The 21,860-nt window shown below is 39.2% G+C and overlaps 1 protein-coding gene across 11 annotated transcripts in view; it reads left to right on the top strand.

Annotated features, from left to right (window-relative positions):
* Window positions 1–8,743: 8,743 nt before the first annotated feature.
* Window positions 8,744–21,860, top strand: part of LOC131251743 (uncharacterized) — a 32,247-nt gene continuing 19,130 nt past the window's right edge. For 4 of the 11 annotated variants that reach the window (XR_009174026.1, XR_009174025.1, XR_009174027.1 and 1 more), the window contains exons 1-3: window positions 9,011–9,162; window positions 10,480–11,002; window positions 16,905–16,990. Coding sequence is in view for 6 of the 11 variants with exons in the window: in XM_058252664.1 (XP_058108647.1) it covers window positions 10,493–11,002; window positions 16,905–16,990 (596 nt within the window). In the remaining 5 variants the exon portion in view is untranslated. The other 7 variants (XR_009174024.1, XM_058252669.1, XM_058252667.1 and 4 more) reach the window with 5 other exon arrangements.

Genomic DNA, 21,860 nt, shown 5'->3' on the forward strand with positions numbered 1-21,860 from the left:
TGTGAAAAAATACATTGTCTGTTGATATTTTAAATACCTATGAGATCACTTTAGAGGGATTAAATGTGATGAACTTTTTAAGTGGACGTGGTTATTGAAAAATTGCCTTAATTGTGGAATTATTTATGGAAAGCTTAGTTGTATTTGTGAACACCTCCCGCACAAGCGCTACATTGCCCTCACCTTTTGGAATTTATTGGTGTATCTAGAGTATGTTATGAAATCAGATGTAAAAATGTATTTGGTTCGGAATCACCACCTGTCAAATGAAATTCAAAATTTAGGGCCGGCTAAAAACTGTAAAATCGCTTAGGGGTCTGTGAATCTTACGATTTCCTAACTCAAGTGACTCTTGTGGTTGGTCTGTCACCGTAGATTTTGAATAAGAGTCTCGGTGACGGAAAATAAAGAGATTAAGCATAATTTTTCGCTCGCACAATATGCAGCCTTTACTTTATAAGATTTTGTAGTTTTTTTGAGATCTAACAAATTTTTGGCAATTTTATATTTGACTATTCTTCCCATAACCTACAAGGACTGAGCAGGCGAAAATAAGAAAAATAAACTATCTAGCCTTAGATTGCAGAGTCACGTGACACTGGGTAGGCAAATAAAATAAAAATGCAGTGAATGAAATGAAATCTAAATTAGTCTTACTCCGTGGATCTAAATATCGTTAGATAGGTAAATAAAATAAAAATGCAGTAAATAAAATTAAGTATCAATTAGCCTTGCTTTGCAGTATGTAAGATTCGGGCCAAGCAAATAAAGTAAGAAAATGAAGAGGGAGAATAATGCGGAATGTGATAGAAGGAAATGTGAATGTGCTCGATGCATTAGGAACGTGTGGAATTGAATGTGACTTAAATTGAGGTAGATAAACTCTTAGCTTTATTGACTTCTTTAATAACTTTTTTTTTTTAATCTCCTATGTCAGGCAGCATGTCTGTATTTTCCTCTATTTATGCTCTCTGTTTCTTTCTCTTTCACTCTATGGGCGCGCCCGACGTTTGAATTATAAAGTAATATATATTGTACTTATGATAAATATTTTAATATAAAAAATATAATATATTATAAGTTAAAACGTAATGATGACTTATATATGTATATATATATATATATAATTAGCTTGTCTTTTTCTGTAAATTATTTAAGTGTTTGTATCTTGTTCCTTATTTGTTCTTTTTTGGTAATCTTAGTTTCGTTGGAAAGATGATTAGATAAGCTTCTTAACAAGACTAGAATCACTTCGATCGAATTCCGTTTGACATGTCGAAAATACGATCGTTCAGTATTTGAAATCAATTGTTTGGAATTTTACCGATTGTTTGTTTTCAATGATTATAGGCTCATTGGAAATGTTGCTTGATAAACTTTTAAATGGAACTAAAATCATTTCAATCGGATCTCGTTTGACTAGTTTAAAGTGTGGCTGGAATTCTTATGGTTTTGGTTGTTCGACAATGCGTTGTTTTGATAAACGGACTGGATCTTTCTGATTATAACCTAGATTGGAGAAAACTTAAGTTTATTAGGAATATCATTTGACCACATTTCCAATGAATCATAAATAATCTTGATCAGTCAAAAAATTTGCTTTAAAGAATGACCATACTTTCCTCAATCTCAAACATGTGATCTTTTATGCTTAAACATGACATTATCCGGGAAGGCTAAGTAGTATAAAGAGTGATATTTAGGTAGAGAGAGTTCATTTTTTTTTTCCTTATTTATATTTATTTTTTCTTCCACACATCAGTTGCTACGTATAGAGAATTTTTAGAGTTTTGGAGTTCTGATGTATGATTGTGACCGAATCGTTACTGAATTTGACGCTAGCCGATCAGGTTCATTGGTTGTCTTAGGGATGTGCCGAATATGCTCCCGGTTTGATTCGTTTGGATTTTCAATGATTTCTAAGTTAGTTGGAGATAATTTGTTGAAGTTAAGTTGAAGCTCAAAGAGTAGCTTATTCTTATTTTAGGTGGAGTGTCTGCATTTATTTATTTATTTTTTGAATTGAGGAAGAAGTAATGGGACAAGATAAAAGTTTATAAACTAAAGATGAGGTTTTTAAAGTCAATATCATGAATGTGAAATTTTAGAGAAAACCCAGTAACCTAAGAAAACCCCAAATGAGGATTAGTGGTGGGCCCTCGCTTGATGAATGGTACTTATGAAGCTGGGTCATGTAATGCACAATTCACATCAAAGGTGGGCTCCACATGATGGACTATCCACATCAAAGGTCGGACCCACATGATGGATGATGTATATTGAAGGTCGCCTTACATGATGGACGGTTAACATAGAGGTGGGTCCACATGAAGAAAGACCTATATTAAAGGTAGGTCCCACATGATCAATGCTCTACATCAAGGTGGGTCCACATTAAGGACAGAGTAGGCCTCACATCATAGTGTGGCCCATCATGATGGACGACCCATATCTAAAGTGGTCCTATATGATAAATGATCCACATAAAAGGTGCACCCCACACCATGGATGGTGAACATCAAATGTGGCCCCACATTATGTACATCATACACGAAAGTGTGGCCCCGCCCCGTATGATGGACAGCCTACATCAAGTGGTCCCCACTTGATGGATGACCTACATCATGGTAGGACCTACATAAGGGACTGTCCACATCAAGGGTTGGCCTCTAATATGAATGACCCACATCCAAGGCAGGCCATGCATGATGGACAACCCAATTCAAAGGTGGGGGCCCATATGATGGGCAATGTACACTGAAGGGTCCCATATGACGGATGACCTACATCAAGCACCAAAGGTCGGTCCCTAATGATAAATGGTCCACGTCCAAGGTTGGCCATTCATGATGAATGACCCACTTTGAAGGTTTGGTGCAGATGATAGACAGTCCATATCAAAGGTGGGCTCCACATGATGGACAACCTACATCAAATGTTAACATGAGGTGAGAGGCATGACAGCAAATACCCTTAAAAATTTTGAAATATTTTACCGAATGCTCTTATCTTCAATAAGAGCTTTTTTTATTATCAGAAAAAATATATTTACCAAACAAACTTATTGTAAAACAAATGCTAGAACAAATAAATAAATAAATAAATAAAATATCTTAGTTCTCTACCTCTTATTGGATTAGATAAGATATGCCAAATGAGGCCCCTTAATGTTCTAAATGCATTGTTCAATTTCCGCATACACATCATGCTGGGGGCGCGCTTCTTGACCTCACCACAAATGAGCTATAACTATGTGATGGATTTTAAAATCCATTAGTAATCTTGTTGTATCTCCTCTTAGGATCAGATGATATGATATCAGGATTAATCTAAAATCCTTTGTGTCGGTCGGCTGAAAAGCATTTGCTCCCCCGTTGGGGTGCAGACATGGCGGTAGGTGGTTTGAGAGGCGGTTGCCTCGTTGGAGCCCAGACGCCGTGCTCGTCGCTTCGTGCTCGAGGGTAGTGTCTAATTTGGCCGCCCCGCGGCACTTGCGCAGTAACCCCAGGTCAGGCGGGTACACCGCTGAATTTAAGCATATTAGTCAGCGGAGGAGAAGAAACTAACCAAGAGATTCTCCTAGTAACAACGAGCGAACCGAGATCGGCTCAGCTCAAACACTAAATGAAATTTACATTGTACCCAATGCAATTCCATAACAAGGCGTAAATCCTCGATCACACTTATGAAGAGCTAGAATATGAAAGGGTCTTATGTCAATTGTCACTGTCCATATAATGCATGAATAGTCACTTTGGGAATAGGGATGCATTCCATGCAATAATTCTTGGTCCCACCATGTTCATCATTTATATGCCGTCGAAACCATTCACTAGGTGGGTCCCACTAGGATTAATCAACATCTTGAAAATTAATATGATCTAAAACTTGGGTAGGCCACACCAAGGGGAACAATCTTCAATTGAGCTTATTTTTGTTATGTACAGTGGAAATGGATTGGTGAAATTGATGGACAGCCGATTTTAGGCAGATAAATTGCACCCGCCTCCAATCAGTCATAGGACAATTAAACATGGTGTGACTCTGACTGTGGGGTCCATCATGATGTATGTATTGTATATCCACACCATCCATCTGTTTTGCCATCTAAACATGGTGTGGCCCTGATTGTGGGGCCCACCATGATGTATGTATTGTATATCCACGCTGTCCATATTTTTTTCCGTCTCATCTTCTAGCATGGTCCCAAAAATGAAGTACATCCAAATCTCTGGTGGACCATACCATAGGAAACAGTGGTGATTGAACACGCACCATTAAAAACTTCCTAGGGCCCACCTTAATATTTATTTGCTATCCAACTTGTTGATAAGGTCACACATACCTAGATAAGGGGGAAAATAAATATCAGATTCATCCAAAACTTTTGTGACCCACAAGAAGTTTTTAAAGGTCAATCACCACCATTTACCATGGAATGGTCCACTTGAGATTTGGATTTGTTCCATTTTTGCGCTCATGCCTTTAATTGAGGTAAAATGGATCGATGGTGTTGACATACAAGACATACATCAAGGTGAGCTTCATGGTCGCAGCCGTGTTTATTATTATTATTATTATTATTATTTTAAGATCATTGCGTATTTCCTCATGCAACAAATCACCGTATATTGTTTTCTTTGAGCACTTAGCCATTATATCACCTTCTCATGTTCAACTAATTATAGATGTTCGGGTCCACCATTGTGCATGTGTCATCTAACCTGTTCAACATGGTCACTCGGCAGTGAAAATAGTACACCCCCAATAATCAGGTTGATCCAAACATCAGGGTATCTACCAAGTGAATTTGAAGATTTTTTTGGTGGTTGTATTTTGTTTTCTATGGCGTGGTCTATTTGATGATTTCATTAGCTTGATTTATGAGGCATTCAATTTTTATGGCTGAGCAACCTTGTTGGGTGAGTTGGATGCCATTCATTGGTCCTATGTAAATTTCATTCAAAATTTGTAAATGATGGGAATGATTAAATTAATCTAGGTATCATATCATTCAGTACTAAAGTAAATACCACATGATTTTCGGTGGATTTCGAAATCTACTACATTGGTGAGTCCCACGTTAATGTTTGTGGTTTATCTATGCTTTCCATCCATAAACACCTTTTACACGTGACATTTGAGTTGCATATCCGTACAAGTGACCAACACTAGTTGTGAATGGATCCATTGATTACAATTCCATAGTCCACCTAACAAGAATTTTCCTCAATACAACATTCTTTCATGAGAAGAATTTGATCCAAACATGAGGATTGAATAGCCAAAATACCATGATACTTCCAAACATCGTTTTGCAATATTGATGTTAATTCCATCTAATGCAATTTTATGCCATTTAGTCTTGCGAACCAAACAGACATCTAGCATCTCCCATCCAAAAGAGGCAAATGTATATACAATTGCAATCCTCGCTATTTTTCGTCCTCCATCCCAATTGAGTCTTGAATCTCCTTCATTTTAGAGCCCATGTCCCAGCATGATCTGGCAAAATGAATGAGTGGGATGAATTTGTCAGGAACATCACAGTAGGCCCTCCTTGATATATGTTTTTCTTTATAGATGGACTCCTCCTTGGTATATGTTTTTTTTATCGCCACACTGTCCATTTATTTTTCTAGACGAATATCCAATTCTCAGGTGAATCATATTATGGTAAACAACCGTGATTGAGCACACCATCGTTGAAAGATCACATAAACATGATCACATAAACATTGACGAAGGGAAAAAATAAATATCATCTTAATCGACAAGAAGTTTTTAATAGTCAATCATCACGGTTTTCTATAATATGGTCCACGTAGAGAATTGTATGATCCAGAAACCGGATGGACAGTGCTGGATATAGAATACATACAACGAGATGGGCCCGTGGCTACACTTAATCCGCTTCTGTTCCAGCCACAGCCTTTTATTTTTTATTTTTTGGGTTAGCTTGTTAGTACATCCACTGTCAGTTCACACTCCACTGTTAGCCACCCCCACTAGGGATTCGATACAAGACCTCAGGGTTGAAGCGAGATATCTTTCGCTCAGTCCACAACTGGAGCTATGGATCAGGGTGTATTCCAGCGACAGCCTGTAATAGGCAATCCACGTCCTAATCGGATGCGGATTAGGTACTACCCACCACTTCCAAAGCGAAATCAGATTGCGTACTCAGTTACTCATTATGCTCTTATGGTATTGAGTAAACTCTGTTGGGCCTACCGTGAATGTATGTCGTTTATCCACGCCGTCCATCCGTTTAAGGGGTTGAAAGTTGGAACCAAAATCGAAGCATATCTAAATATGAAGTCGACCATACCACGGGAAAATGTGAGAATAATGATTTCCACTGTTGAAACCTTTCCAGGCTGCACAATGATGTTTATTTGTCATCAAACCTGTCAATAACATCACATAAACATGGATGAAGGGAAAAAATAAATATAAGCTTGATCCAAAACTTCTGTGGCCCTTAAGAATTTTTCAACGATATATGTTCAATTCTCACTTATTCCCGTGGTGTGATCCATTTGAGCTTGGGATGTGCTTCGTTTTTGGTCTCAGGACCAAAAATTATATGATAAAATGGATGGAAGGAGTGGATAGAATATATAAATAACGGTGGACCCCACAGTTTAAGCTTACTGAGTTACTCACTACCGAATCCGCTTCCTTCTAAAGCTACGGACCGACTAAATTGGATTGTCATACTTAGTAAACTCTGTTGGGCCCACCGTGAATGTATGTGATTTATCCACGCCATCACCCTCAAGATTTTTTCAACGGTAGATGTTTAATTCACACTGTTTCCCACGGTGTGGTCCGTTTGAGCTTTATATATACTTTATTTTTTGAGGTCAGCACTAAAATTATCTAGTAAAATGGAGGAAAGGAGTGGATAAAATATATATATCATGGTGGACCCCAAAGAATTTACTTAGTACGCTTAGCGTGCGTACTGATGCGTACTGAGTTACTCACTGGCAATCTGCTTCCTGGACCGATAGGGGCTGAGGGGCCACGGTGATGTATGGGTTCTATCCACACGGTCCATCCATTTTTTCATTTTATTTTTTGTTACAAGCCTAAAAGTGAGTCAGTTCTAATGCTCAAATGGTCCACACGGTGCTGATTAAATACCTATTGGTGAAAATTTTATGAGGGCCACAGAATTTTTGTATCAACCTAAGGTTAGATGTAGGGCTGAAAGTTGGGCGGGTTCAACCGGACCGAGCCGACATTGGGTTGGGCTCAAGCAGGATATATTAGGTCCAATCTCAAACTTGGGCTATACAAACATCAACCCGATAAAACTTGGGTTGGGCTCGGGTTGAGGTCTCGGGTTGCCCAACCCAACCCTAACCCGATCAATATATAAGTTATTTATAAATTATAATTGAGTGTGGATTGTTTGTGTCGAAAGCACATTAGTAATGTCGGGTCTCATTTGTCCACGTCATTTCCAATGACTTAAGCTAACAAGATATGCCGGATTTCTCTCTCCTAAATAGATTGCGTGCTATGATACATGACTTTTGAAGGAGTAGTTGTCCTATATATAGAAAATAAGTCTTATATTGAAATATAATAAATTAATATAATAACGAAAATATTAGCACGTATACCCGACCAACCCGATCAACATGACCAAGCCCGCTTGGGTTGGGCTTGGGTTGAGAATTCCCAACCTAAGGTTAGGTTAGGTTGGGTTAGGTTGGGTTGGGGCATAGGAACCTTGGGTTGGGTTAGGGTGGAGCACCAACCCGCCGACTTTCAGCCCTAATTAGATGGCATTTATGATATGAAAAAAAATGTTTGGACAGCCTGGATAGAACTCATACATCATGGTGGGTTGTTCCAATCCTCATCCGTCCAAATCTAAGACGGTGCGAGCCTACCTTAATGTATGCATTCTATATGGAATTTGCCGGATATGATATCAGCTTGATCCAAAAGTTTTGTGGGTCGTAGTGGTCAATCATCGCTTTTTTCTATGGTATGGTCCACCTTAGAATTGGATCTGCATCGTTTTTGGAATTACGCCTTAAAATGATTTGGCAAAACAGATGGACGGCGTGGATATAGAATGCATACATCAAGGTGGGCCTCCCGGTAAGGACCACCTAATCCGGTCTCCTGATAAACATATCATCACGTTTCGTGGAAACGGATTGGCTACTTCCCCGCCGCCAGACAATGGCTGATGTTCGGTGTTATGTGGGCCCCACCATGATGTATGTGTCTCATCCATGCTGTCCATCTATTTTTCTAGATTAATTTCGTGTAGGAGACCAAAAATGAGATATATTCCAACTTCAAGTAGACCACATTAAAGGAAACAGTGTTGAATGAATATCAACCATTAAAAACTTTTTGGGGTCATGAAAGTTTTGGATCAAGCTGATATTTGTTTTTTCCCTTCATCTATGTCTGTATGATCTAATCAACAGATTGGATGTCAAATAAACAGTACAGTTGGTCAGTTGGTCTTAGGAGGAATTTAATGGTGGATATCCAATCACTATTGTTTTCCTGTGGTGTGTTCAATCTGAGATATATATCACTCTCATTTTTTGGATCAAGCCATAAAATGATCTGTAAAAATGGATGAACGGAATGGATGAAACAAATACATCATGGTGGGCCCACAGCACCGACCATCAGCCACCGGGGTAGTGTCAGGGGGAGTAGCCAATCCGTTTCCACGTTTCGTAGCTTCACCTTCCCGACTGCGAATGTCTCTCATCATTACCGTTCATCGGAAGCACACTATCTAGACGGACAGGATAATCCGATCTACACTTGGTTTTTACCATTTACCATCCGTAGTAATTCGTAGTAGATGTTCAGCTCCGATTAACAATTCACCTCGCCACGTGTATCAATCGAAACGGTTCTACCGTACATCCATCTCCTCCGCCCGTGTATCAAGTAGCTTTCCTCGCAGTTCTTCCTCAGTACCGTTTTCTTTCGCTACTGAAGAAGAGTCAGGTGAGTTCAAAGCATCCCATCTTTTTCTGGACACCTCCTTTTTGATAGATACACCCCTTTTCTCTACTTCTGTTAATATACAATCATCCAAATTCGTGATATTTCTATTACTAAAAAGTAGAAAAGAGGGATGCATTTTCCTCAATGGGGTGTGTAAATGTAAGTTCTTTCTGCGCTTTTGTTTTCTTCAACCGGAAATTACCAAATACACCCCATTGCATGAAGATTTCCTTCTTCGATTTCAAAGAAGATTCGAGATTCTTCTTTGAATTTGAAGAAGATTCGAGAATCTTATTTGAATTCGAAGGGCAAACCTTTCAATTTTGCTAATTATCGTAGTCTCGCCCCAAATTTCTCGGGAGATTTTCAATTTTGAGGGTTTTCTCGGGATATTATCGCGAAAATATTGCAGAAAATAAAACATTTAAAAATGTTTATTGTAAAATATTAAATAAGTTTAAATTTTAAATAATAAATTTATATAACAAATTCCTTGATTTTTTTTATATACTATTTTTCGAGTTAATATTGTGATAGAAAGGGAGATATTTTAAAATTTTGCTAATTATCAGTCTCTCCCCCAAATTTCTCGGGATATTAACGGGAAAATCTTGCTGAAAATAAAATATTAAAAAAAGTTTATTGTAAATTATTAAATAAGTTTAGATTTTAAATATATATTTATATAACAAATTCCTTAATTTTTTTTTACTAATTATCGAGTTAATGTCGTGATAGAAATGCGATATTTTAAAATCTAACATCATTTATTAGTGTATTTCTCGTGATATTATGGAGAGATTTTCAAACTTTGGGGTATATTAGTCTGACTGCTAATTATTAGATTATTGATGTAATTAAGATTAATTAAAGTGTATTATATTAACACTGAATTAAATACAAGAATGTCCTTCATTCAGCTGGTTGTAGATGGGAAAATCGTCCAATAGTTGCGCGTGGGGCCTGCTGTCGTTTGTGCCTGGCATCCAACCCCGTTGAGCTTTTCAACTTTTCCTGTTGGATATGTAACACTGGCACTGGCCAATTGTATGTTTAACCATTAATGGCCACCAATTGGATTGTTAGGATTGTTCCATCAGTTATATTTTGGGCCATGCTCTGTCCACAATGGAGCTCCCAAAGTTTATGGTCCAGTAGTCAGTATCTTTTTTTTTTTTTGGGAATATAAGCAAATTTTATTAGTCCCAAAGGGCCAGAAGCCCAAGAATAACAAGAGACCAAGAGCAGGAGGAGAAAACCCAAAACCTAGGCCAGGGAAGCAAAAAATAAAAGATAAAAAATAACAAAAAGAAAAAAATGAAAAAGAAAAGAAAAAAAGAAAGAAACCCACACCCTGGGCCAAGGACAAAAGTAGGAGCCCACACCTTTAAAGAATTGTGGACAAATTTTTTGTTGTATTATTGATAGGCTAAACATGATGTATAGAAGTTTTTAATTGACTGAATTTTCTTGCAGTATTAATTTACACATGTTCCCAAATGAGGCTGTCGCAAACAATGCTTACGAAGAACTTTCAAAGATCTTTGCACAAATGAAAGGGAACCCCGAGCCGAAAGGGGCCCCTCAGTTGACATCTTCAGATGGAAAATTCTTACATGATTATGTTCTACAATTACAAAAAAAGCTTGTTCGGCAACAGAGAAAGGTAATTTTGCGAAGAAAACTAAACAAGAGAGTGTTAAGGGTTCAAAGAAGTAATGAGTGTCTAACATCATCTTCAAATGTTTACATACAATCAAATTGTCTTGTTACAAGTTGTAAGAAACATGCTTCAGAAAACGGAATGGAATTATTGTGGGTGAAGCATCTTGATAGTATGTGTAATGAAAGGAGAGCTTGCAATGATATTTCAAGTCAAAATGTAGACTTGGAGGTTGCAGATCCTAATCCATTGAGAACCCCTTGTGACAAAAGTGTCCGAGAAAGCCCTGGGTGTGAAAAAGATATGGATGCTACAAGTATCAACCCTAACAGACAGGTAAATTGTAATTTTGTATTAATAGTGAATTTGGTTATTTTAGTCATGATGCACTTTGGTGGTTGTTTCCCAACTGTTTGTTTCTGATTTTTTCTAGTTTTGAATTTGGATAGAATTACGGTTATGTGATTTTGTAAAAAGAATTAGGGTCCGTTTGGGCAGGGGATCCCTCATAAACAGGATCAAGTACTAAAGTGTCATTTTCCTTCGCACAAATGCAGTTAGTGGCATTTCATTTTTTTAAATTTTTTTTTTTTTCCTTTTTTCTAGTATTTTTTCATTACATTTATGTGGAGCAAAGCGGCGGTGAATCTGACATAGAGGGCATGTGGCCTATCAAAATCAGGATTAGGCTTAATCATGATTTATTAGGATCCCATACCCAAATGGGCCAATCTTTCACACAGTTGGGATTGGTGCTATTAAATAATAAAGTGGTACCTGACCAACTGTTATGAAATGTGTGATTTGAAGTCGTGTTCAAATTATCGAAGTAAAATGGCAACTTACGTCAAACTTTGAGGATGTATTTTGGATGTACTCCAAATTTGAAATGGTTAAAATATTCTTGCAGAATGAAAGGTCATATGTTGCCCTGTTCTTTTAGGCTGCAGTGCAGAAATCAGAAATCATACTAGATTGGATACTGCCTTTTTGCTTTCCAAAATCATTGACATTGATTTGAAGTGGAAAAGAGGAAAATCATATGCTGCCTGATATGGTTTTCAAACTTTCCTTGAACTACAGGCAGAACATTTTGCAATCCACCCATCCAAAATATTTAGATGTGCTTTGAATCTCTTTAGCAGATGTCATTAGTCTCCTTGCCTTTGGGCTCGATCGCATTCAACTTTTATTGATAAAGTAGACAAGCCGTTAAAGGCATAAAAGACATGTATGTACAGGGGTGCCATTACTAGAGTGAAGTGGTTTGTGGGGGAGACTAATGAGTTTCCAATAGGCTGTCAACAGGTTTGGTTTGGGTCACGTACTGGTGCACCTCTATCTGGACCCAAAGGAATCAGATTCAGGTCATGTTTAGTTCGGATATGAGTGCCATATCTTGAGGTACTTGATTTGATTCTATCATATTCAGGTAATCTGTCAGGTCCTGTTGGTTCTAGTGTCGGGCATGAATTATTATTGGGAATGACGAAATGGGGTTTGGATCCAGAATCAGATCAAGAATGTCCAGATTCAGGTTCGAGTTTGGACCCAGATTCTGGTTCATACTAGAAGTAGAAACACGCTTCTTGTATGGTTTTTAAATTATAAATATTGTTTAATAAAGGATAAAACTGACAAATCATAAATTTTGGGGCCCCAAAGGGCACCTCAGTCTGGCATCCACCCTGACCCAATATCTAGTTGGATTTATATGTGCAGACCCGAACCTGGGCTAACTACTAGTCAGGCCAGAAATCTAGATCTAGATCCTATAAAGTGGAGTTGTATATTTCGGGTATCCACTGGTCCAGGCATCTGCGACAACCCTATTTCTTAGTAGCAGTGAGTCAGTGACTCTTCATTAGGGGTTGGCATTATGCCCTTTAGCTTTTTATCCCTGTTATAGATAATTGAATCACTAGTACATGGGATGAGGTCCTCTAGTGTCTATTGCCTGTGGATGACGTGTTATTGCTTAGAAAGGCGGGGAGGGGAAAATGGTAAATTGGAGAAGGCTCGCTCTAAATCTATAGGCGTGGAAACTATCAGAACCAAGATGTAATACTTGGAATGCAACTTTGGTAAGAAAAATTATAGGGACGATGCTTTAGTCAAAATCAGCTGTCAAGAGATTCCTTAATGTGATGTATTGCATTAGCTTAGCCCCATTATTTAAAAAGGATGGGTGACGCAGGACAGCCCTAATTATGATGCATGCTCATGGAGATAATTAAACAGCGGAAATAAAAGGAATAAATGATCTAAAATTCTAACAGTAATCATCATAACTGAGAAAATCATAAAGGAAACATGCAATGGAGCGGTCCATCACTACAACCATGGGTATGGAATTCAATTACTAGTTAGGTTGGATCCGGCGAGGGATGAGACCTCCCGATCTTGCATGGTCACACCCAATCAATCAATGAAGATCACTAGTCCGAAGAACCAAGAAGTTTCTCGGATTAGGGATTTGAGAATTTGGGGATTTAGGGTTTAGATCGGTTCTCAAGATTTTGATCGAAGAGGAATTAGCCAAAACTGAAAAATAGAAGAAAGAAAGTTATTACCTTGAGGAAGTTGGAGGGGCACAAGAAGAAATTAGAAGAAGAAGATCAAGGGAAGAGAAGAAGCACCATTAGAGAGAAGAGAGGAAGGAGGCAACCAAAGGGTTTGCTTTTCATTAATCAATAGTTGAAATTCGTGTTTAGGGCTTTACCCCACTTAAATAAGCAAATAAAGACATAAAATTACTAAAAGACCCCTAGGATAAGCAAATAAAGATATAAGATTACTAAAAGACCCCTAACTAAGTCAAAAAACGCGCAAATAACATAAGTATGGGAAAGTTTGGGCGCTCGGTCTTCTTTCTCCAATCTTCCTTCACATATGTCTTCCCTAAGTGGGGTCTTCTATATGTCCAATCACATGTGAAAGGTCTTCAGCTCCTCAATATTCGCCTATCCACAAGGACGACACTTGTGGTTGGCGCTTTCTTCGTTGGTACACCTTGAATGCATCTGTGTCCGCATCAATGGGGAGATTGACGGGGATTTTTCCAATAGAATTGGAGCTAGGCGGATGAAGAGGGGATGTGCCTTTGAGGTGTTGTGTGATCATTGCATGCCCATAAAACTTACAGGAACATTATCTACTATATGGAGCAGTGTTGGACAATCATAAAGTAACATGAGCAATGTATCTCGTGCTGCAAAAGGATTTTGAGATGGATGTGTTGGAAGTCTAGAATAGATAGAATTGAGGATGAGGTCATCTGAAGCACGGATTCATAGAAGCAGCCTAGGGATGGTCTCAATATGAAAGAAAATCATGGAGATCAGATTGAGATGACTAGTTTATATGCAACTAAGATGGGAGACGGCTCTATTCAGGTGGGGAACATTGATCAGGATGGAAGCTCTTGAAAAGAGGATGAGAGGAAGACTAGTTAGTACTTAGATTGAGGTGGTGAGAAAGAATATGATTGTTTATTCATTTACCATGGATATGGCCTTAGATACAATGATTGGAAAAATAAGATTCCTAAATCCAACATAAAAAAGCTGGACGATGCTATGATAAATCATCGTCGTCGTCGTTTTCATCTTCATCATCATCATCATAGTCATAGCCTTTTTCCAGCTATTTGGTTCAACGACTAGATGCCTACTTGACATGGACACTCATCTTTACCCGCGCTGGGTACTGGCTGGCACATGGCTACCAGGCAGAGTGGTGAACAAGTATTCTTTCAGAAACAGAGATGTTCACCTCCTTTTTGAGGTAATGTTATGCAGTCATCACTTTCAGCAGAGGAGCTGTCAACTTTGATTCTCACCTCCCTTTTGAGTTACTATTATCCAGTCATTGTCCTTTTTTTTTTTTTTTTTCTTTCTTTTTTGAAATTGACAATATATATTCATTATAAGGTGTATGATATGAACCGAGTCCGAGGCCCACTTTGGAAGTGACCCTATTGTCGCTCACAGAAAGCCCAAAATCAGACTAGATACTTAAAAGATAACAAAGTAATGAAACAAAACATTTCCAGCTCTAACTTGCTAGATGATCACGGTTTCTCACAATTCCAAATTACAAGCATTCCAAACTCCAGTTAAGGGTCTCCTTTGACTCTGCGAATTTCGCCACTAACCATTGCCCATTTGATAGTCTTCTGCGAATTGATTCTAAGTTTGAATTTTGGTTCTCAAAGATCCTCAAGTTTCCACAATCCCCAAAAAAAATTGCATAAAAGAACATCCTCCAAAGTAACTTAAGCTTCTTAAATGGTCTACCAAACCATCCCACCACCGTTGTCCCGATCAAGATGTTAAAAGATCATCTTATCCCAAACTGGAAAAGAAAGGAATCCGACATCTCCCTTGCTACCTGACAATGTAGAAATAAATACTTTACCTGACCTTACTGGACCGTCTCATCTCCAGTCAACCTCCTTTTTTTGTCAAGTAATTTGGATACTTGATTCTTTTTTCTCTTTTTCGAGTTTGCTTTTAGATTTGATCTCTTTGGACGAAGCCTGTTTGGTGTGGGACTTATATGGTAAAAGCTCATGTAATTCAATTATATGCTCTAGAAAAGTTGATTTTCTGATTACATCCATATTCTGTACCTCAACTTCACTCTAGTTAGAACTTAGAAGCTTGTTTTCCATGCAGAGATCATCTTGAATGCTTCTAACCTCGACTAGTGATATCTTTGTTTTCTTCCAGAAGTGTAGTACATGACTTCCTAACATATGATGCATAGTCAGTCTGATCTTTTATCCGTTAGGATCTACATTCTGTGTTATGTTGACTCACTAGCATCGTCAAAATCCTTGACCCAGCCATTTGGGGTGAGCTTATTGTGTTGATCCGATTCTTTCCCAGGAGGAGGCAAGATGATATCTTGAGTCGTTACATCTCAAAGACCCTTAAATAAAGGCTGTGTTTGGATGCTCAAGTGTAGCTTGCAGACATCTTAGTTGAATCGAGAGGAAATGATAAAAATCGATGATGTTTCCTAGCATTCATGATGAGCAAGTGGCCCTCAAATTGAAGAAATTGATGAAGTTCAAGCTTCTCTATTAGTCTCCTTTGTGCATACTCTTAGGGCCTGTTTGGACAGGCTGTCGATTGTTGACTGCAAGAGGGTACTGCAATCGTCGTTTCGTGGAAAATGAACCGGATTGGTTTTTGAAATTTCATTGATTCACTCCTAAATCTTTGGGTGGGTCCCAAACTGATGATTGTGGGTTGGATACAAAGAGTTTGCAGAAGCAGGGTTTCGAATTGATATGAGGGTTCGTCACCAAACCCTGGTTTTTATAGTAGATCCAAATGTGGCCCTTAGGGGAGGGTAATTCTGATGTTGATCTATGACTAAGAGAAGGGGTAGACAAGCCTTCTTTGCTCTTTGGAACTCCTTCCCCTAATAAATTTTTTCTCTCTCTTTTTCTTCAATCAAGTAGTTGCCAAAAAAAATCGAAAGTTGAGGAATTGCAATTTCTATCCCATGTGCTCAACATGAACACCAAGAAATTTAGATATCCTCTATGAGACTAACAATTGCAATTCAATTCATCAGTGCATCCAAACACAACCAAAATAGATGTGTTGTTGTTCTGAGGTTGTGATGGGGAAATCAACACAGTACAAGCTTGATTATAGGTTCCTAACTGGCAACAGTTATCCTTTTTGAGAATTGAATGTATTCGGTCTTATATATAAAGTGAAGAATTTCCTTGTCTTTCACTTCCAGCCAGCTTCAGCTGATCGTTCACGCCAAGGTCTTTCCAGTGTTCAGTAGCAGTTACGAGGAATTATGTCCTGAGCAGCTTGCTCCTCTTTGCATGTTTGGGCCCCCCTCTCCCTACCATCAGTTTGAAGGCTACTGATTCGGTGTCTAGGATCTTATAGGTAAGTTTTGAAACATTTATCATTCACAGCAGTAGCGACAGGATGGGAAGTTCTGATTGATACATGTCCACACTAAGTGTAAGGTAGAGTAAGGTCCCACCAGATCCGCCATGTCATTTTCCCTTACAGGAATTAGGAGTTGAGTATGCAAATCTGAATAGAATTGTATTTTAGGAAATTTGTTTCTTCATTACTCTGTGGAGTTTCTATCATGTGCCTTTTCCTTTATATATTCCCATGTCACATATTCTTGAATGTATTGGCAAAAGGAATTGGTGCAAGGCCTGGATATTAATTGCTTCCACATGGCATTGCAGGCAACCGTTTGTCAAACGTGTGGCGTCACGGGCTACAGTGAACTTCTTGTATTCTGCGTCGATTGTCAGATTTCTGCAGTGCATTGGTATGCTTCTGTTTTCTACTTAACAGGTCCCCATTTGTTCATAGTCCAATGTTTTAGTATCTGTAATGGGGTCAACCGAATTTTGGGGGGCAGTTTCTCCAACAGGTAATACCCACACTAAAAAGAAAAAAAAGGAAAAAAAAGAAAAAAGAAGAGGTAATACCTGCATTAGCCCTTCTCAGCTCGAAAATCAGCTTAATCTGAAATCATAAAAGACGGATGAAATCAACATGTAATCTGTTGTTAGCATAGTCCTTAAGAGCATTTGTTTTTTCAAGTAAAGGTGTTGGGTTCTAGCTTTGACGTATTTTTTTGGATGTTAACACAGAAAAGAAAAATCAAAGATGTTTCAATATCCCTGGAAATCTTCAATTTCACATCCCTTAAAATGAGGGAGATCTGAAGCCCATAAATACCTGACCTTTAGATCTTGCAAAATCCATATATGGAGATTCCTATTTGTTGTTATAAGTCCTGTTGTTTCATTCCTTCCGAACTGACCAAATCAAAGCTGGAAGTGAGAGGTGCCACAAGACAGAATTCTTCTTGCCTTGCATTCCCCAATTCTAGGCTTGAAAGAACAATTTGGTTGGTCCGAAAATCCGCACAATGTCAAAGATGGCCATCATGTTGCTCCAAATAATTCCGATGAACTCCCAGTGGATAAACAGGTGACTGACAGATTCTGCATCCTTAAAGCACATAGGACACTTCTTCGTGATCATCATCTTTTTGTCGCGGAGGTGGTCCATGGTCAGGATTTTATTTTCTACAACTAGCCATGCGAATTCAACCACCCTTGGAGGAGAGGGATAATGATGCAATAAGAAAGCCGGGGTGGCATTATCCTTGCCACTGTCTTTGCATTTGAGGAGAAGAGGGGGGGGGGGGGGGGGAACTGAAAATTCACCTTCATTGCCAAACCTCCAGTGCCAAGAGTCATCTTTTGATGGATTAAGGAGTACCAAACAGATGCAGTCCTGCAGATTGGAGAACTCTTCAATTTCTTCATTTGAAAGGTTCCAAATGTTGAGATATGAAGTTATGAGGATCTTCGTGTAATAAAGCATTCTCGAGGGGTGAATATGTACTTTTTCATAACAGTTTTAATAAATCTGGGGTAGAGGCTGACGCCCTAACTCTCTACTTTGTCATCTCTCTCTCTCTCTCTCTCCTTCCTCTTCTAATCTCTCCTTTGCTTGATGCCTCATCTTCTACCCACTTTTTCATCCTATTTCGATCTTCAAACTTTGCTTGGTATCAGAGCCAAGTCCAGGACTGATTGAGAGTCTGAGACTATCTTTGGTGGGACCCACTGTTCGCATCATCATGCCTCACGAGTTACCTCAACAGTATACGGAGGATGGCAAGGCCCCTTAAAGGAAAGAAAGGCAGTATTCAAGAGGGAATGATTTATGAATATTTTTTTTAATGATTTTTTCATCATTTTTAGTCAGTTTTGAGGGGTTTTTTTTTTTTTTTTTTCTCTTGAAGTAGAAAAGTCCAGGAATGGGGGGCCAGTTTTGATTTCTTGTCTGTGCATTCCCACAACAGTTTTTTGAAATTTTTTTTTTTTTTTTTTGCATTGATTTGGTGCGGTTTATCATTTGCCATTCCTAGGAACAAGAATCGGTTCATTTCGTTCAATTTTGAGAAATTTGTGATGAAAAATATGAAGAAATAGTGCCGTTTCAGCCTGTTTTTTGTCAGATATTTGATTTTTTTTTTTCCTTGTGTTGAGCCTTAATAATGGTGTGCAAACTGTGTTTTGATTAGATCACAGTTGTAAGGGTGGTTTAGTCATTGATCTGTGGCATTCGATCAGATTTAGCCTTTTTTTTAAAAGAGATTTGGTGGTTGATTTGTGTGACGAGCACCATTAACCTTTTGGGAAATGTCAACTTCAAGCTTTGGGGCCACTAGGTCCATGTCCAAGGATTCAAATCTTATTCCTTCCATAGGTATCTATGGCGATGACAACCCTAGTGTGTAAATCACAATTGTGAAGTTAGATGGCACAAATTCCCTTGAATGTTCTCAATCCATCAAGATCAATATCGGTAGGCGAGAAAAATTAGGGTATGTAAATGGCTGGGTTAGAGAACTAAGTATGGAAGATAACTCATATGATGAGTGGGAATCGGAAATTTGATGGTGATGTTGTGGTTACTTAATTCTATGCAACCTCAAATCAACAGAGATTTATTTTTTCGTGGACAGCCAAAGAAATCTAGGATAAAGTTACCTAAACTTATTTTCTGCAACACACACACACACATGGGTTCTCGAAGCCATGACCTCAGAGTGGAAACACACACTGTTTACCACTGAGCCATGAGTGGAGATCCCCCTCGCAGCTTCCTCTAATACCTCTCAAGGTGAAAAGCGACTAAATATGGAGAATAGAATGCCTGATGAGAAGGACAAGTTGAAATGTGATCACTGTGGGAAAATCCGAGATACATGGGAGACTTGTTGGGTTCTTGATGGTAGACAATGAAGTTCAACCACTCTGGACAGTCGTCTTCATCTAGTGGTATTGTTGTTGCATGTGCTCCCTTGTCATTGGGTTCTACCTCTTATGTTATATTTGCTCCTTTCTCTGGGCCATCCTCATCAACTCTAGATAGTTTGTCTTCTACAAATTGGGAATGCCTCCACCATCTCACTCAAATGGAAGGTCCATCGACTCCTACTTCCTTTGCTCAGTCAGGTATACATGCATCTGCTAACCTTGTCAGTCATCCGTCATCCAGCTAATCCTAGATCATTGTTTTAGGTGTATCCGATCATATGACAGGTCTTTCATCAATTTTCTCTTCCTATCATCTTTCATCTAGAAGGGATAAAGTGAGAGGGATTCCTTTCATCCATTTCTGGAAAGTGGGATATCAATCTTAATGATCACTTATCCACAAACTTACTGTCTATTAGCAGTCTCATCAAAAGTTTGATTTGTTGTGTAACCTTCTTTCCTACCCACTGTGTTTTTCAGGACTTGGTAACGAGGTAAATGATTGGGAGTGGTCGTAAAGTGGATGGTCATTATTTTTTAGACGTTGTTGGTTCACCTTGAGACTTACACTCGAGTAGTAATCTTAGTAGAGATAATAATTTTGCCCAAATTATACTGTGGCATAATCGTTAAGGACATCTTTTCAGTCATTGAGGTTGTTATTTCTAGATTTATGTAAGTCAATTGTGTTATAATTTGTACATTGGCATGCATGATGGTCGAGTTGTACAATGTTAGCGGTGAAAACGACGACCGAAGATAGGTGAAGATAAAGGCAAGGGGACTGTAGGAGAGACGACCGATGTTAGCGGTGAAAACGACTGGAAGGTAGCACCGGCGAGGAACAGGAGCAGAAAACCTGTGGGAGATGGTAGACGTAAATACACTTCGTTTCCGACCCTTTATGTAAAAGGCTATCCCCATGGCTGGTTTCCCCTCAATCTGGAGAGGATTTTTGGCTGTGCGGAAGCTGTTATGGATGTAGTTATGCCAAGGGATAAGGACACTGGTGCATATCGCGGATTCGCTCTAGTTCGAATGGGTAGCGAGGCGGAATTGACCAGGGCGGTGGCCATGTTGCATGGAGTCAGCTATGGCGGCAAAAAAATGCTGGTTCAAAGGGCGCGTTATGGTCTTGAATCCCTGAATGCTTCGTATTACCAGAAGCGTTCCACTCTTAGTGCGTCAAAACTGACGGAGCAACAGCCCGGAATTCCTGTCATGGCCACCCAGCTTGTATCTCGATCCAAGGGTCCTTCTTTTAGAGATGCCCTGCTTTAAGATCCAAAGGACACCGTTCTGTCCTCTCAGAGGTCGGAAGTCTTTAGGAAGGATCAGCTCAATCTCGATTGTGATGATAGCGCCGAACATCAGTTGGATAACTCGGTTGTAGTAGAATAGGAGATTTTTGAGAAGAATCGAGCTGAGTTGGCTAAGTCCGTAGTTATCATAACAGAAGACAGTGCATCGATTTCGGAAGTGAGGGAATGGATTCGACAATGCACTGGGCTTCAGCTTGGCATCTTCGACTTCAAGCCACTGGGTCACGATGTCTTATGGGTGAGAGTGTGTCCAGGCCTCAACCTAGACTCCTTAACAATGGTGGACCATTTGCGTGCAGATGGCCCTATCAGAAAAATCATGCCGTGGGAGAAATTCTCCATGTTTGGTAAAGAAAACATATGGATCCTCATTTGGGATATTCCTCTGGAATGCTGGTACGACGAGTTCCTCATCAAAGCGGCATCTCAAGTGGGCTTTCTTCTCGAAATCAACCCTAAGACCCGACTCAGGATGGAACTTGGCGTTATTCGGGCACAGGTGAGAAGAAAGAAAGGCTCTCCCCTCCCGTCTCATGTTCGTGTGAAGATCGATGTCACGCCCCAAACTCGAAAACCAGGCTCACAAAATTCCCAATTGCCGAATCCGGCGCTGACAACCTCCATAGTACCCCATTCTCGGCTCCTGGCACCCATACACCAGGTTCCGATCCTGGGATCTTACAAGGAGGATTTCTAACATGATTTTGATTCGTAATGAGCATAACCATAAGCATAACCCACGAACAATAACCACAAGAACACCATCTCAAAATCCACTATGATAAAAAACTTTGAGTACAATGCGTATGAAGGGAAATACAAGATAATGATAATAACAGAAACTCCTAAAGCTCGGCTACACGCTCTAACTGCGGCGAGGCTACGGCTGCGTCCGGGCGTCACCTGCATGCATCAATCGTGCATAAGCTTATAGAAAGCTTAGAGGGTAGTGTAAGTGTGTGCGTAGTATGAACGTGCTCAGAATGCAATGTTAGAGTAATGCGGAATTATGTTGATGGGTACATGAATGCAA

The sequence above is a fragment of the Magnolia sinica genome, chromosome 7 (genome assembly GCF_029962835.1).
Source record: "Magnolia sinica isolate HGM2019 chromosome 7, MsV1, whole genome shotgun sequence".
Lineage (NCBI taxonomy): Eukaryota > Viridiplantae > Streptophyta > Magnoliopsida > Magnoliales > Magnoliaceae > Magnolia > Magnolia sinica.